The sequence below is a fragment of the Saccoglossus kowalevskii genome, chromosome 9 (assembly GCF_978046115.1).
Source record: "Saccoglossus kowalevskii chromosome 9, keSacKowa6.1, whole genome shotgun sequence".
In the NCBI taxonomy this organism is placed as follows: domain Eukaryota; kingdom Metazoa; phylum Hemichordata; class Enteropneusta; family Harrimaniidae; genus Saccoglossus; species Saccoglossus kowalevskii.
The window spans coordinates 900,038-914,554 of record NC_140649.1 but is presented as its reverse complement, the minus strand read 5'-3'; the positions used below and the strand labels follow the sequence as shown (position 1 = coordinate 914,554).

The 14,517-nt window shown below is 50.1% G+C and overlaps 1 protein-coding gene across 2 annotated transcripts in view; it reads right to left on the bottom strand.

Moving 5' to 3' along the window:
- The window catches only part of LOC144352383 (ATP synthase mitochondrial F1 complex assembly factor 1-like), a 155,615-nt gene that overhangs the window by 1,141 nt on the left and 139,957 nt on the right, over positions 1 to 14,517 (bottom strand). For both annotated transcript variants that reach the window (XM_085503028.1, XM_085503029.1), the window contains one exon: positions 28 to 68. In XM_085503028.1, the coding sequence (XP_085359154.1) occupies positions 28 to 68 (41 nt within the window). The remainder of the gene's footprint in view (positions 1 to 27; positions 69 to 14,517) is intronic.

Sequence of the window (14,517 nt, the reverse complement as noted above, 5' to 3'; positions counted from 1 at the left end):
GATCTCGTATGCCCTAATTTCACTTACCAATGTTTTAGTATCATGCTCTCCATGCATCAATACAATTCCTGAAAATAGGAAAACAGAAATCATGAAGACTTGTGTGAAATCCTCAATTACAAGTTCACTGCAACAACACATGGACTCACAAAATTCATCTCCCATTATTTACTCATAGCCTGTAATATAACATGCTATCTATCTCTTATTATTATATCTGACACAGACATGTTATGAATGACGATCTATTTAAATGTCTTCACTATTTTAAAAATGTGTATCACATTTATGTCACATTCTAATAATATCCCTTGTTAAAATCAGATGCAGAAGCCCTATAGCATGCAACGGAATGTGGGCAGAGATAGACGAGCTGTCTGGACTGTGTGGGCAGAGATGGATTAACTGTCTTGACTGTGTGCAGGCAGAGATGGATTAACTGTCTTGACTGTGTGTAGGCAGAGATGGATTAACTGTCTTGACTGTGTGTGGGCAGAAATGGATTAACTGCCTTGACTGTGTGTGGGCTGAGAAGGATTAGCTGTCCTGACTGTGTGCAGGCAGAGATGGCTTAGCTGTCTTGACTGTGTGTGGGCAGAGATGGATTAGCTGTCTTGACTGTGTGCAGGCAGAGATGGCTTAGCTGTCTTGACTGTGTGCAGGCAGAGATGGATTAGCTGTCTTGACTGTGTGCAGGCAGAGATGGCTTAGCTGTCTTGACTGTGTGCAGGCAGAAATGGATTAGCTGTTTGGACTGTGTGCAGGCAGAGATGGCTTAGCTGTCTTGACTGTGTGTGGGCAGAGATGGCTTAGCTGTCTTGACTGTGTGCAGGCAGAGATGGCTTAGCTGTCTTGACTGTGTGCAGGCAGAGATGGATTAGCTGTCTTGACTGTGTGCAGGCAGAGATGGCTTAGCTGTCTTGACTGTGTGCAGGCAGAGATGGATTAGCTGTCTTGACTGTGTGCAGGCAGAGATGGCTTAGCTGTCTTGACTGTGTGCAGGCAGAGATGAATTAGCTGTCTGGACTGTGTGCAGGCAGAGATGGATTAGCTGTCTTGACTGTGTGCCGGCAGAGATGGATCAGCTGTCTGGCCTGTGTGCTGGCAGAGATGGATTAGCGCTCTTGACTGTGTGTGCAGGCAGAGATGGATTAGCTGTCTGGACTGTGTGTGCCGGCAGAGATGGATCAGCTGTCTGGCCTGTGTGCTGGCAGAGATGGATTAGCGCTCTTGACTGTGTGCTGGCAGAGATGGATTAGCTGTTTGACTGTGTGCAGGCAGAGATGGATTAGCTGTCTGTACTGTGTGCAGGCAGAGATGGATTAGCTGTTTGGACTGTGTGCCCGCAGAAATGGATTAGCTGTCTGGACTGTGTGCCTGCAGAAATGGATTAGCTGTCTGGTCTGTGTGCAGGCAGAGATGGCTTAGCTGTCTGGACTGTGTGCAGGCAGAGATCGATTAGCTGTCTTGACTGTGTGCAGGCAGAGATGGATTAGCTGTCTTGACTGTGCGTGGGCAGAGATGGATTAGCTATCTGGACTGTGTGCAGGCAGAGATGGATTAGCTGTCTTGACTGTGCGTGGGCAGAGATGGATTAGCTATCTGGACTGTGTGCAGGCAGAGATGGATTAGCTGTCTGGACTGAGTGCTGGCAGAGATGGATTAGCTGTCTTAACTATGTGTAGGCAGAGATGGATTAGCTGTCTGGACTGTGTGTGGGCAGAGAAAGACTAGCTGTCTGGACTGTGTGCTGGCAGAGATGGATTAGCTGTCTGGACTGTGTGCTGGCAGAGATGGATTAGCTGTCTGGACTATGTGTGCAGTCAGAGATGGATTAGCTGGTTGTACTGTGTGCAGGCAGAGATGGATTAGCTGTCTGGACTATGTGTGCAGTCAGAGATGGATTAGCTGTCTGGACTATGTGTGCAGTCAGAGATGGATTAGCTGTCTGGACTGTGTGCTGGCAGAGATGGATTAGCTGTCTGGACTTTGTGCTGGCAGAGATGGATTAGATGTCTGGACTATGTGTGCAGTCAGAGATGGATTAGCTGGTTGTACTGTGTGCAGGCAGAGATGGATTAGCTGTCTGGACTTTGTGCTGGCAGAGATGGATTAGATGTCTGGACTATGTGTGCAGTCAGAGATGGATTAGCTGTCTGGACTGTGTCAGGCAGAGATGGATTAGCTGTCTGGACTATGTGTGCAGGCAGAGATGGATTAGATGTCTGGACTATGCTATGTGTGCAGGCAGAGATGGATTAGCTGTCTGGACTGTGTCAGGCAGAGATGGATTAGCTGTCTTGACTGTGTGTGGGCAGAGATGGATTAGCTGTCTTGACTGTGTGCCCGCAGAAATGGATTAGCTGTCTGGACTGTGTGCCTGCAGAAATGGATTAGCTGTCTGGACTGTGTGCAGGCAGAGATGGATTAGCTGTCTTAACTATGTGTGGGCAGAGATGGATTAGCTGTCTGGACTGTGTGTGGGCAGAGATGGATTAGCTGTCTGGACTGTGTGCTGGCAGAGATGGATTAGCTGTCTGGACTGTGTGCAGGCAGAGATGGATTAGCTGTCTGGTCTATGTGAGCAGTCAGAGATGGATTAGCTGGTTGTACTGTGTGTAGGCAGAGATGGATTAGCTGTTTGGACTGTGTGCAGGCAGAGATGGATCAGCTGTCTTGACTGTGTCAGGCAGAGATGGATCAGCTGTCTGGACTGTGTGCTGGCAGAGATGGATTAGCGCTCTTGACTTTGTGCTGGCAGAGATGGACTAGCTGTCTTAACTATGTGTGGGCAGAGATGGATTAGCTGTCTGGACTGTGTGTGGGCAGAGATGGATTAGCTGTCTGGACTGTGTGCTGGCAGAGATGGATTAGCTGTCTGGACTGTGTGCAGGCAGAAATGGATTAGCTGTCTGGACTGAGTGCTGGCAGAGATGGATTAGCTGTCTTAACTATGTGTGGGCAGAGATGGATTAGCTGTCTGGACTGTGTGTGGGCAGAGATGGATTAGCTGTCTGGACTGTGTGCTGGCAGAGATGGATTAGCTGTCTGGACTGTGTGCAGGCAGAGATGGATTAGCTGTCTGGTCTATGTGAGCAGTCAGAGATGGATTAGCTGGTTGTACTGTGTGTAGGCAGAGATGGATTAGCTGTTTGGACTGTGTGCAGGCAGAGATGGATCAGCTGTCTTGACTGTGTCAGGCAGAGATGGATCAGCTGTCTGGACTGTGTGCTGGCAGAGATGGATTAGCGCTCTTGACTTTGTGCTGGCAGAGATGGACTAGCTGTCTTAACTATGTGTGGGCAGAGATTGATTAGCTGTCTGGACTGTGTGTGGGCAGAGATGGATTAGCTGTCTGGACTGTGTGCTGGCAGAGATGGATTAGCTGTCTGGACTGTGTGCAGGCAGAGATGGATTAGCTGTCTGGACTATGTGAGCAGTCAGAGATGGATTAGCTGGTTGTACTGTGTGTAGGCAGAGATGGATTAGCTGTTTGGACTGTGTGCAGGCAGAGATGGATCAGCTGTCTTGACTGTGTGCTGGCAGAGATGGATTAGCGCTCTTGACTTTGTGCTGGCAGAGATGGACTAGCTGTCTTAACTATGTGTGGGCAGAGATGGCTTAGCTGTCTTGACTGTGTGCAGGCAGAGATGGATTAGCTGTCTGGACTGTGTGTGGGCAGAGATGGATTAGCTGTCTGGACTGTGTGCTGGCAGAGATGGATTAGCTGTCTGGACTGTGTGCAGGCAGAGATGGATTAGCTGTCTGGACTATGTGAGCAGTCAGAGATGGATTAGCTGGTTGTACTGTGTGCAGGCAGAGATGGATTAGCTGTCTGGACTATGTGTGCAGTCAGAGATGGATTAGCTGTCTGGACTATGTGTGCAGACAGAGATGGATTAGCTGTCTGGACTGTGTGCCGGCAGAGATGGTTTAGCTGTCTGGACTGTGTGCTGGCAGAGATGGATTAGCTGTCTGGACTGTGTGCTGGCAGAGATGGATTAGCTGTCTGGACTATGTGTGCAGTCAGAGATGGATTAGCTGTTTGAACTGTGTGCCGGCAGAGATGGATTAGATGTCTGGACTATGCTATGTGTGCAGGCAGAGATGGATTAGCTGTCTGGACTGAGTGCTGGCAGAGATGGATTAGCTGTCTTAACTATGTGTGGGCAGAGATGGATTAGCTGTCTGGACTGTGTGTGGGCAGAGATGGATTAGCTGTCTGGACTGTGTGCTGGCAGAGATGGATTAGCTGTCTGGACTGTGTGCTGGCAGAGATGGATTAGCTGTCTGGACTGTGTGCAGGCAGAGATGGATTAGCTGTCTGGTCTATGTGAGCAGTCAGAGATGGATTAGCTGGTTGTACTGTGTGTAGGCAGAGATGGATTAGCTGTTTGGACTGTGTGCAGGCAGAGATGGATCAGCTGTCTTGACTGTGTCAGGCAGAGATGGATCAGCTGTCTGGACTGTGTGCTGGCAGAGATGGATTAGCGCTCTTGACTTTGTGCTGGCAGAGATGGACTAGCTGTCTTAACTATGTGTGGGCAGAGATTGATTAGCTGTCTGGACTGTGTGTGGGCAGAGATGGATTAGCTGTCTGGACTGTGTGCTGGCAGAGATGGATTAGCTGTCTGGACTGTGTGCAGGCAGAGATGGATTAGCTGTCTGGACTATGTGAGCAGTCAGAGATGGATTAGCTGGTTGTACTGTGTGTAGGCAGAGATGGATTAGCTGTCTGGACTGTGTGCTGGCAGAGATGGATTAGCGCTCTTGACTTTGTGCTGGCAGAGATGGACTAGCTGTCTTAACTATGTGTGGGCAGAGATGGATTAGCTGTCTGGACTGTGTGTGGGCAGAGATGGATTAGCTGTCTGGACTGTGTGCTGGCAGAGATGGATTAGCTGTCTGGACTGTGTGCAGGCAGAGATGGATTAGCTGTCTGGACTATGTGAGCAGTCAGAGATGGATTAGCTGGTTGTACTGTGTGCAGGCAGAGATGGATTAGCTGTCTGGACTATGTGTGCAGTCAGAGATGGATTAGCTGTCTGGACTATGTGTGCAGACAGAGATGGATTAGCTGTCTGGACTGTGTGCCGGCAGAGATGGTTTAGCTGTCTGGACTGTGTGCTGGCAGAGATGGATTAGCTGTCTGGACTGTGTGCTGGCAGAGATGGATTAGCTGTCTGGACTATGTGTGCAGTCAGAGATGGATTAGCTGTTTGAACTGTGTGCCGGCAGAGATGGATTAGATGTCTGGACTATGCTATGTGTGCAGGCAGAGATGGATTAGCTGTCTTGACTGTGTGCTAGCAGAGATGGATTAGCTGTCTTGGCTGTGTGCAGGCAGAGATGGATTAGCTGTTTGGAATATGTGCAGGCGGAGATGGCTTAGCTGTCTTGACTGTGCGTGGGCAGAGATGGATTAGCTATCTGGACTGTGTGCAGGCAGAAATGGATTAGCTGTTTGGACTGTGTGCAGGCAGAGATGGCTTAGCTGTCTTGACTGTGTGTGGGCAGAGATGGATTAGCTGTCTTGAATGTGTGCAGGCAGAGATGGATTAGCTGTCTTGACTGTGTGCCGGCAGAGATGGATCAGCTGTCTGGACTGTGTGCTGGCAGAGATGGATTAGCGCTCTTGACTGTGTGCTGGCAGAGATGGATTAGCTGTTTGACTGTGTGCAGGCAGAGATGGATTAGCTGTCTGTACTGTGTGCAGACAGAGATGGATTAGCTGTCTGGACTGTGTGCCTGCAGAAATGGATTAGCTGTCTGGACTGTGTGCAGGCAGAGATGGCTTAGCTGTCTGGACTGTGTGCAGGCAGAGATGGCTTAGCTGTCAGGACTGTGTGCAGGCAGAGATCGATTAGCTGTCTTGACTGTGTGCTGGCAGAGATGGATTAGCTGTCTTGACTGTGTGCTGGCGGAGATAGATTAGCTGTCTGGACTGTGTGCCTGCAGAAATGGATTAGCTGTCTGGACTGTGTGCAGGCAGAAATGGATTAGCTGTCTGGACTGTGTGCAGGGAGAGATGTATTAGCTGTCTGGACTGTGTGCAGGCAGAGATCGATTAGCTGTCTTGACTGTGTACTGGCAGAGATGGATTAGCTGTCTTGACTGTGTGCTGGCAGAGATGGATTAGCTGTCTGTACTGTGTGTGCAGGCAGAGATGGATTAGCTGTCTGGACTGTGTGTGCAGGCAGAGATGGATTAGCGCTCTTGACTGTGTGCTGGCAGAGATGGATTAGCTGTTTGACTGTATGCAGGCAGAGATGGATTAGCTGTCTTGACTGTGTGCTGGCAGAGATGGATTAGCTGTCTTGACTGTGTGCTGGCAGAGATGGATTAGCTGTCTGTACTGTGTGTGCAGGCAGAGATGGATTAGCTGTCTGGATTATGTGTGCAGTCAGAGATGGATTAGCTGTCTGGACTGTGTGCAGGCAGAGATCGATTAGCTGTCTTGACTGTGTGCTGGCAGAGATGGATTAGCTGTCTTGACTGTGTGCAGGCAGAGATGGATTAGCTATCTGGACTGTGTGCAGGCAGAAATGGATTAGCTGTCTGGACTGTGTGCCCGCAGAAATGGATTAGCTGTCTGGACTGTGTGCCTGCAGAAATGGATTAGCTGTCTGGACTGTGTGCAGGCAGAGATGGCTTAGCTGTCTGGACTGTGTGCAGGCAGAGATCGATTAGCTGTCTTGACTGTGTGCTGGCAGAGATGGATTAGCTGTCTTGACTGTGTGCTGGCAGAGATAGATTAGCTGTCTGGACTGTGTGCCTGCAGAAATGGATTAGCTGTCTGGACTGTGTGCAGGCAGAAATGGATTAGCTGTCTGGACAGTGTGTAGGCAGAGATGTATTAGCTGTCTGGACTGTGTGCAGGCAGAGATCGATTAGCTGTCTTGACTGTGTACTGGCAGAGATGGATTAGCTGTCTTGACTGTGTGCTGGCAGAGATGGATTAGCTGTCTGTACTGTGTGTGCAGGCAGAGATGGATTAGCTGTCTGGACTGTGTGTGCAGGCAGAGATGGATTAGCGCTCTTGACTGTGTGCTGGCAGAGATGGATTAGCTGTTTGACTGTGTGCAGGCAGAGATGGATTAGCTGCCTGTACTGTGTGCAGGCAGAGATGGATTAGCTGTCTGGACTGTGTGCCCGCAGAAATGGATTAGCTGTCTGGACTGTGTGCCTGCAGAAATGGATTAGCTGTCTGGACTGTGTGCTGGCAGAGATGGATTAGCTGTCTGGACTGAGTGCTGGCAGAGATGGATTAGCTGTCTTAACTATGTGTGGGCAGAGATGGATTAGCTGTCTGGACTGTGTGTGGGCAGAGATGGATTAGCTGTCTGGACTGTGTGCTGGCAGAGATGGATTAGCTGTCTGGACTGTGTGCTGGCAGAGATGGATTAGCTGTCTGGACTGTGTGCAGGCAGAGATGGATTAGCTGTCTGGTCTATGTGAGCAGTCAGAGATGGATTAGCTGGTTGTACTGTGTGTAGGCAGAGATGGATTAGCTGTTTGGACTGTGTGCAGGCAGAGATGGATCAGCTGTCTTGACTGTGTCAGGCAGAGATGGATCAGCTGTCTGGACTGTGTGCTGGCAGAGATGGATTAGCGCTCTTGACTTTGTGCTGGCAGAGATGGACTAGCTGTCTTAACTATGTGTGGGCAGAGATGGATTAGCTGTCTGGACTGTGTGTGGGCAGAGATGGATTAGCTGTCTGGACTGTGTGCTGGCAGAGATGGATTAGCTGTCTGGACTGTGTGCAGGCAGAGATGGATTAGCTGTCTGGACTATGTGAGCAGTCAGAGATGGATTAGCTGGTTGTACTGTGTGCAGGCAGAGATGGATTAGCTGTCTGGACTATGTGTGCAGTCAGAGATGGATTAGCTGTCTGGACTATGTGTGCAGACAGAGATGGATTAGCTGTCTGGACTGTGTGCCGGCAGAGATGGTTTAGCTGTCTGGACTGTGTGCTGGCAGAGATGGATTAGCTGTCTGGACTGTGTGCTGGCAGAGATGGATTAGCTGTCTGGACTATGTGTGCAGTCAGAGATGGATTAGCTGTTTGAACTGTGTCCCGGCAGAGATGGATTAGATGTCTGGACTATGCTATGTGTGCAGGCAGAGATGGATTAGCTGTCTTGACTGTGTGCTAGCAGAGATGGATTAGCTGTCTTGGCTGTGTGCAGGCAGAGATGGATTAGCTGTTTGGAATATGTGCAGGCAGAGATGGCTTAGCTGTCTTGACTGTGCGTGGGCAGAGATGGATTAACTATCTGGTCTGTGTGCAGGCAGAAATGGATTAGCTGTTTGGACTGTGTGCAGGCAGAGATGGCTTAGCTGTCTTGACTGTGTGTGGGCAGAGATGGATTAGCTGTCTTGACTGTGTGCAGGCAGAGATGGATTAGCTGTCTTGACTGTGTGCCGGCAGAGATGGATCAGCTGTCTGGACTGTGTGCTGGCAGAGATGGATTAGCGCTCTTGACTGTGTGCTGGCAGAGATGGATTAGCTGTTTGACTGTGTGCAGGCAGAGATGGATTAGCTGTCTGTACTATGTGCAGACAGAGATGGATTAGCTGTCTGGACTGTGTGCCTGCAGAAATGGATTAGCTGTCTGGACTGTGTGCAGGCAGAGATGGCTTAGCTGTCTGGACTGTGTGCAGGCAGAGATGGCTTAGCTGTCTGGACTGTGTGCAGGAAGAGATCGATTAGCTGTCTGGACTGTGTGCTGGCAGAGATGGATTAGCTGTCTGGACTGTGTGCTGGCAGAGATGGATTAGCTGTCTTGACTGTGTGCAGGCAGAGATGGATTAGCTGTCTTGACTGTGTGCTGGCAGAGATGGATTAGCTGTCTGGACTATGTGTGCAGTCAGAGATGGATTAGCTGTTTGAACTGTGTGCCGGCAGAGATGGATTAGATGTCTGGACTATGCTATGTGTGCAGGCAGAGATGGATTAGCTGTCTGGACTGTGTCAGGCAGAGATGGATTAGCTGTCTGGACTGTGTCAGGCAGAGATGGATTAGCTGTCTTGACTGTGTGTGGGCAGAGATGGATTAGCTATCTGGACTGTGTGCAGGCACAGATGGATTAGCTGTCTTGACTGTGTGCAGGCAGAGATGGATTAGCTGTCTTGACTGTGTGCAGGCAGAGATGGCTTATCTGTGCGTGGGCAGAGATGGATTAGCTATCTGGACTGTGTGCAGGCAGAAATGGATTAGCTGTTTGGACTGTGTGCAGGCAGAGATGGCTTAGCTGTCTTGACTGTGTGTGGGCAGAGATGGATTAGCTGTCTTGACTGTGTGCAGGCAGAGATGGATTAGCTGTCTTGACTGTGTGCTGGCAGAGATGGATTAGCGCTCTTGACTTTGTGCTGGCAGAGATGGATTAGCTGTTTGACTGTGCGCAGGCAGAGATGGATTAGCTGCCTGTACTGTGTGCAGGCAGAGATGGATTAGCTGTCTGGACTGTGTGCCCGCAGAAATGGATTAGCTGTCTGGACTGTGTGCTGCCAGAGATGGATTAGCAGTCTGGACTGAGTGCTGGCAGAGATGGATTAGCTGTCTTAACTATGTGTGGGCAGAGATGGATTAGCTGTCTGGACTGTGTGTGGGCAGAGATGGATTAGCTGTCTGGACTGTGTGCCGGCAGAGATGGATTAGCTGTCTGGACTGTGTGCAGGCAGAGATGGATTAGCTGTCTGTACTGTGTGTGCAGGCAGAGATGGATTAGCTGTCTGGACTGTGTGTGCAGGCAGAGATGGATTAGCGCTCTTGACTGTGTGCTGGCAGAGATGGATTAGCTGTTTGACTGTGTGCAGGCAGAGATGGATTAGCTGTCTTGACTGTGTGCTGGCAGAGATGGATTAGCTGTCTTGACTGTGTGCTGGCAGAGATGGCTTAGCTGTCTTGACTGTGTGTGGGCAGAGATGGATTAGCTGACTGGACTGGGTGCAGGCAGAAAAAGATTAGCTGTCTTGACTGTGTGCTGGCAGAGATGGATTAGCGCTCTTGACTTTGTGCTGGCAAAGATGTATTAGCTGTTTGACTGTGTGCAGGCAGAGATGGATTAGCTGCCTGTACTGTGTGCAGGCAGAGATGGATTAGCTGTCTGGACTGTGTGCCCGCAGAAATGGATTAGCCGTCTGGACTGTGTGCCTGCAGAAATGGATTAGCTGTCTGGACTGTGTGCTGGCAGAGATGGATTAGCTGTCTGGACTGAGTGCTGGCAGAGATGGATTAGCTGTCTTAACTATGTGTGGGCAGAGATGGATTAGCTGTCTGGACTGTGTGTGGGCAGAGATGGATAAGCTGTCTGGACTGTGTGCTGGCAGAGATGGATTAGCTGTCTGGACTGTGTGCAGGCAGAGATGGATTAGCTGTCTGGTCTATGTGAGCAGTCAGAGATGGATTAGCTGGTTGTACTGTGTGTAGGCAGAGATGGATTAGCTGTTTGGACTGTGTGCAGGCAGAGATGGATCAGCTGTCTTGACTGTGTCAGGCAGAGATGGATCAGCTGTCTGGACTGTGTGCTGGCAGAGATGGATTAGCGCTCTTGACTTTGTGCTGGCAGAGATGGACTAGCTGTCTTAACTATGTGTGGGCAGAGATGGATTAGCTGTCTGGACTGTGTGTGGGCAGAGATGGATTAGCTGTCTGGACTGTGTGCTGGCAGAGATGGATTAGCTGTCTGGACTGTGTGCAGGCAGAGATGGATTAGCTGTCTGGACAATGTGAGCAGTCAGAGATGGATTAGCTGGTTGTACTGTGTGCAGGCAGAGATGGATTAGCTGTCTGGACTATGTGTGCAGTCAGAGATGGATTAGCTGTCTGGACTATGTGTGCAGACAGAGATGGATTAGCTGTCTGGACTGTGTGCTGGCAGAGATGGATTAGCTGTCTGGACTATGTGTGCAGTCAGAGATGGATTAGCTGTTTGAACTGTGTGCCGGCAGAGATGGATTAGCTGTCTGGACTATGCTATGTGTGCAGGCAGAGATGGATTAGCTGTCTTGACTGTGTGCTAGCAGAGATGGATTAGCTGTCTTGGCTGTGTGCAGGCAGAGATGGATTAGCTGTTTGGAATATGTGCAGGCAGAGATGGCTTAGCTGTCTTGACTGTGCGTGGGCAGAGATGGATTAGCTATCTGGACTGTGTGCAGGCAGAAATGGATTAGCTGTTTGGACTGTGTGCAGGCAGAGATGGCTTAGCTGTCTTGACTGTGTGTGGGCAGAGATGGATTAGCTGTCTTGACTGTGTGCAGGCAGAGATGGATTAGCTGTCTTGACTGTGTGCCGGCAGAGATGGATCAGCTGTCTGGACTGTGTGCGGGCAGAGATGGATTAGCGCTCTTGACTGTGTGCTGGCAGAGATGGATTAGCTGTTTGACTGTGTGCAGGCAGAGATGGATTAGCTGTCTGTACTGTGTGCAGACAGAGATGGATTAGCTGTCTGGACTGTGTGCCTGCAGAAATGGATTAGCTGTCTGGACTGTGTGCAGGCAGAGATGGCTTAGCTGTCTGGACTGTGTGCAGGCAGAGATGGCTTAGCTGTCTGGACTGTGTGCAGGCAGAGATCGATTAGCTGTCTGGACTGTGTGCTGGCAGAGATGGATTAGCTGTCTGGACTGTGTGCTGGCAGAGATGGATTAGCTGTCTTGACTGTGTGCAGGCAGAGATGGATTAGCTGTCTGGACTGTGTGCAGGCAGAAATGGATTAGCTGTCTGGACTGTGTGCAGGCAGAGATGTATTAGCTGTCTGGACTGTGTGCAGGCAGAGATCGATTACCTGTCTTGACTGTGTACTACTGGCAGAGATGGATTAGCTGTCTTGACTGTGTGCTGGCAGAGATGGATTAGCTGTCTGTACTGTGTGTGCAGGCAGAGATGGATTAGCTGTCTGGACTGTGTGTGCAGGCAGAGATGGATTAGCGCTCTTGACTGTGTGCTGGCAGAGATGGATTAGCTGTTTGACTGTGTGCAGGCAGAGATGGATTAGCTGTCTTGACTGTGTGCTGGCAGAGATGGATTAGCTGTCTTGACTGTGTGCTGGCAGAGATGGATTAGCTGTCTGTACTGTGTGTGCAGGCAGAGATGGATTAGCTGTCTGGATTATGTGTGCAGTCAGAGATGGATTAGCTGTCTGGACTGTGTGCAGGCAGAGATCGATTAGCTGTATTGACTGTGTGCTGGCAGAGATGGATTAGCTGTCTTGACTGTGTGCAGGCAGAGATGGATTAGCTATCTGGACTGTGTGCAGGCAGAAATGGATTAGCTGTCTGGACTGAGTGCTGGCAGAGATGGATTAGCTGTCTTAACTATGTGTGGGCAGAGATGGATTAGCTGTCTGGACTGTGTGTGGGCAGAGATGGATTAGCTGTCTGGACTGTGTGCTGGCAGAGATGGATTAGCTGTCTGGACTGTGTGCAGGCAGAGATGGATTAGCTGTCTGGACTATGTGTGCAGTCAGAGATGGATTAGCTGGTTGTACTGTGTGCAGGCAGAGATGGATTAGCTGTCTGGACTATGTGTGCAGTCAGAGATGGATTAGCTGTCTGGACTATGTGTGCAGTCAGAGATGGATTAGCTGTTTGAACTGTGTGCCGGCAGAGATGGATTAGATGTCTGGACTATGCTATGTGTGCAGGCAGAGATGGATTAGCTGTCTGGACTGTGTCAGGCAGAGATGGATTAGCTGTCTGGACTATGTCAGGCAGAGATGGATTAGCTGTCTTGACTGTGTGTGGGAAGAGATGGATTAGCTATCTGGACTGTGTGCAGGCAGAGATGGATTAGCTGTTTTGACTGTGTGCAGGCAGAGATGGATTAGCTGTCTTGACTGTGTGCAGGCAGAGATGGCTTATCTGTGCGTGGGCAGAGATGGATTAGCTATCTGGACTGTGTGCAGGCAGAAATGGATTAGCTGTTTGGACTGTGTGCAGGCAGAGATGGCTTAGCTGTCTTGACTGTGTGTGGGCAGAGATGGATTAGCTGTCTTGACTGTGTGCAGGCAGAGATGGATTAGCTGTCTTGACTGTGTGCTGGCAGAGATGGATTAGCGCTCTTGACTTTGTGCTGGCAGAGATGGATTAGCTGTTTGACTGTGTGCAGGCAGAGATGGATTAGTTGCCTGTACTGTGTGCAGGCAGAGATGGATTAGCTGTCTGGACTGTGTGCCCGCAGAAATGGATTAGCTGTCTGGACTGTGTGCCTGCAGAAATGGATTAGCTGTCTGGACTGTGTGCTGCCAGAGATGGATTAGCTGTCTGGACTGAGTGCTGGCAGAGATGGATTAGCTGTCTTAACTATGTGTGGGCAGAGATGGATTAGCTGTCTGGACTGTGTGTGGGCAGAGATGGATTAGCTGTCTGGACTGTGTGCCGGCAGAGATGGATTAGCTGTCTGGACTGTGTGCAGGCAGAGATGGATTAGCTGTCTGGACTATGTGAGCAGTCAGAGATGGATTAGCTGGTTGTACTGTGTGTAGGCAGAGATGGATTAGCTGTCTTGACTGTGTGCAGGCAGAGATGGATTAGCTGTCTTGACTGTGTGCAGGCAGAGATGGCTTATCTGTGCGTGGGCAGAGATGGATTAGCTATCTGGACTGTGTGCAGGCAGAAATGGATTAGCTGTTTGGACTGTGTGCAGGCAGAGATGGCTTAGCTGTCTTGACTGTGTGTGGGCAGAGATGGGTTAGCTGTCTTGACTGTGTGCTGGCAGAGATGGATTAGCGCTCTTGACTTTGTGCTGGCAGAGATGGATTAGCTGTTTGACTGTGTGCAGGCAGAGATGGATTAGCTGCCTGTACTGTGTGCAGGCAGAGATGGATTAGCTGTCTGGACTGTGTGCCCGCAGAAATGGATTAGCTGTCTGGACTGTGTGCTGCCAGAGATGGATTAGCTGTCTGGACTGAGTGCTGGCAGAGATGGATTAGCTGTCTTAACTATGTGTGGGCAGAGATGGATTAGCTGTCTGGACTGTGTGTGGGCAGAGATGGATTAGCTGTCTGGACTGTGTGCAGGCAGAGATGGATTAGCTGTCTGGACTATGTGAGCAGTCAGAGATGGATTAGCTGGTTGTACTGTGTGTAGGCAGAGATGGATTAGCTGTTTGGACTGTGTGCAGACAGAGATGGCTTAGCTGTCTTGACTGTGTGTGGGCAGAGATGGATTAGCTGTCTTGACTGTGTGGAGGCAGAGATGGATCAGCTGTCTGGACTGTGTGCTGGCAGAGATGGATTAGCGCTCTTGACTTTGTGCTGGCAGAGATGGATTAGCTGTCTTAACTATGTGTGGGCAGAGATGGATTAGCTGTCTTGACTGTGTGTGGGCAGAGATGGATTAGCTGTCTGGACTGTGTGCAGGCAGAAATGGATTAGCTGTTTGGACTGTGTGCAGGAAGAGATGGCTTAGCTGTCTTGACTGTGTGTGCAGGAAGAGATGGCTTAGCTGTCTTGACTGTGTGTGGGCAGAGATGGATTAGCTGTCTGGACTGTGTGCAGGCAGAAAAAGATTAGCT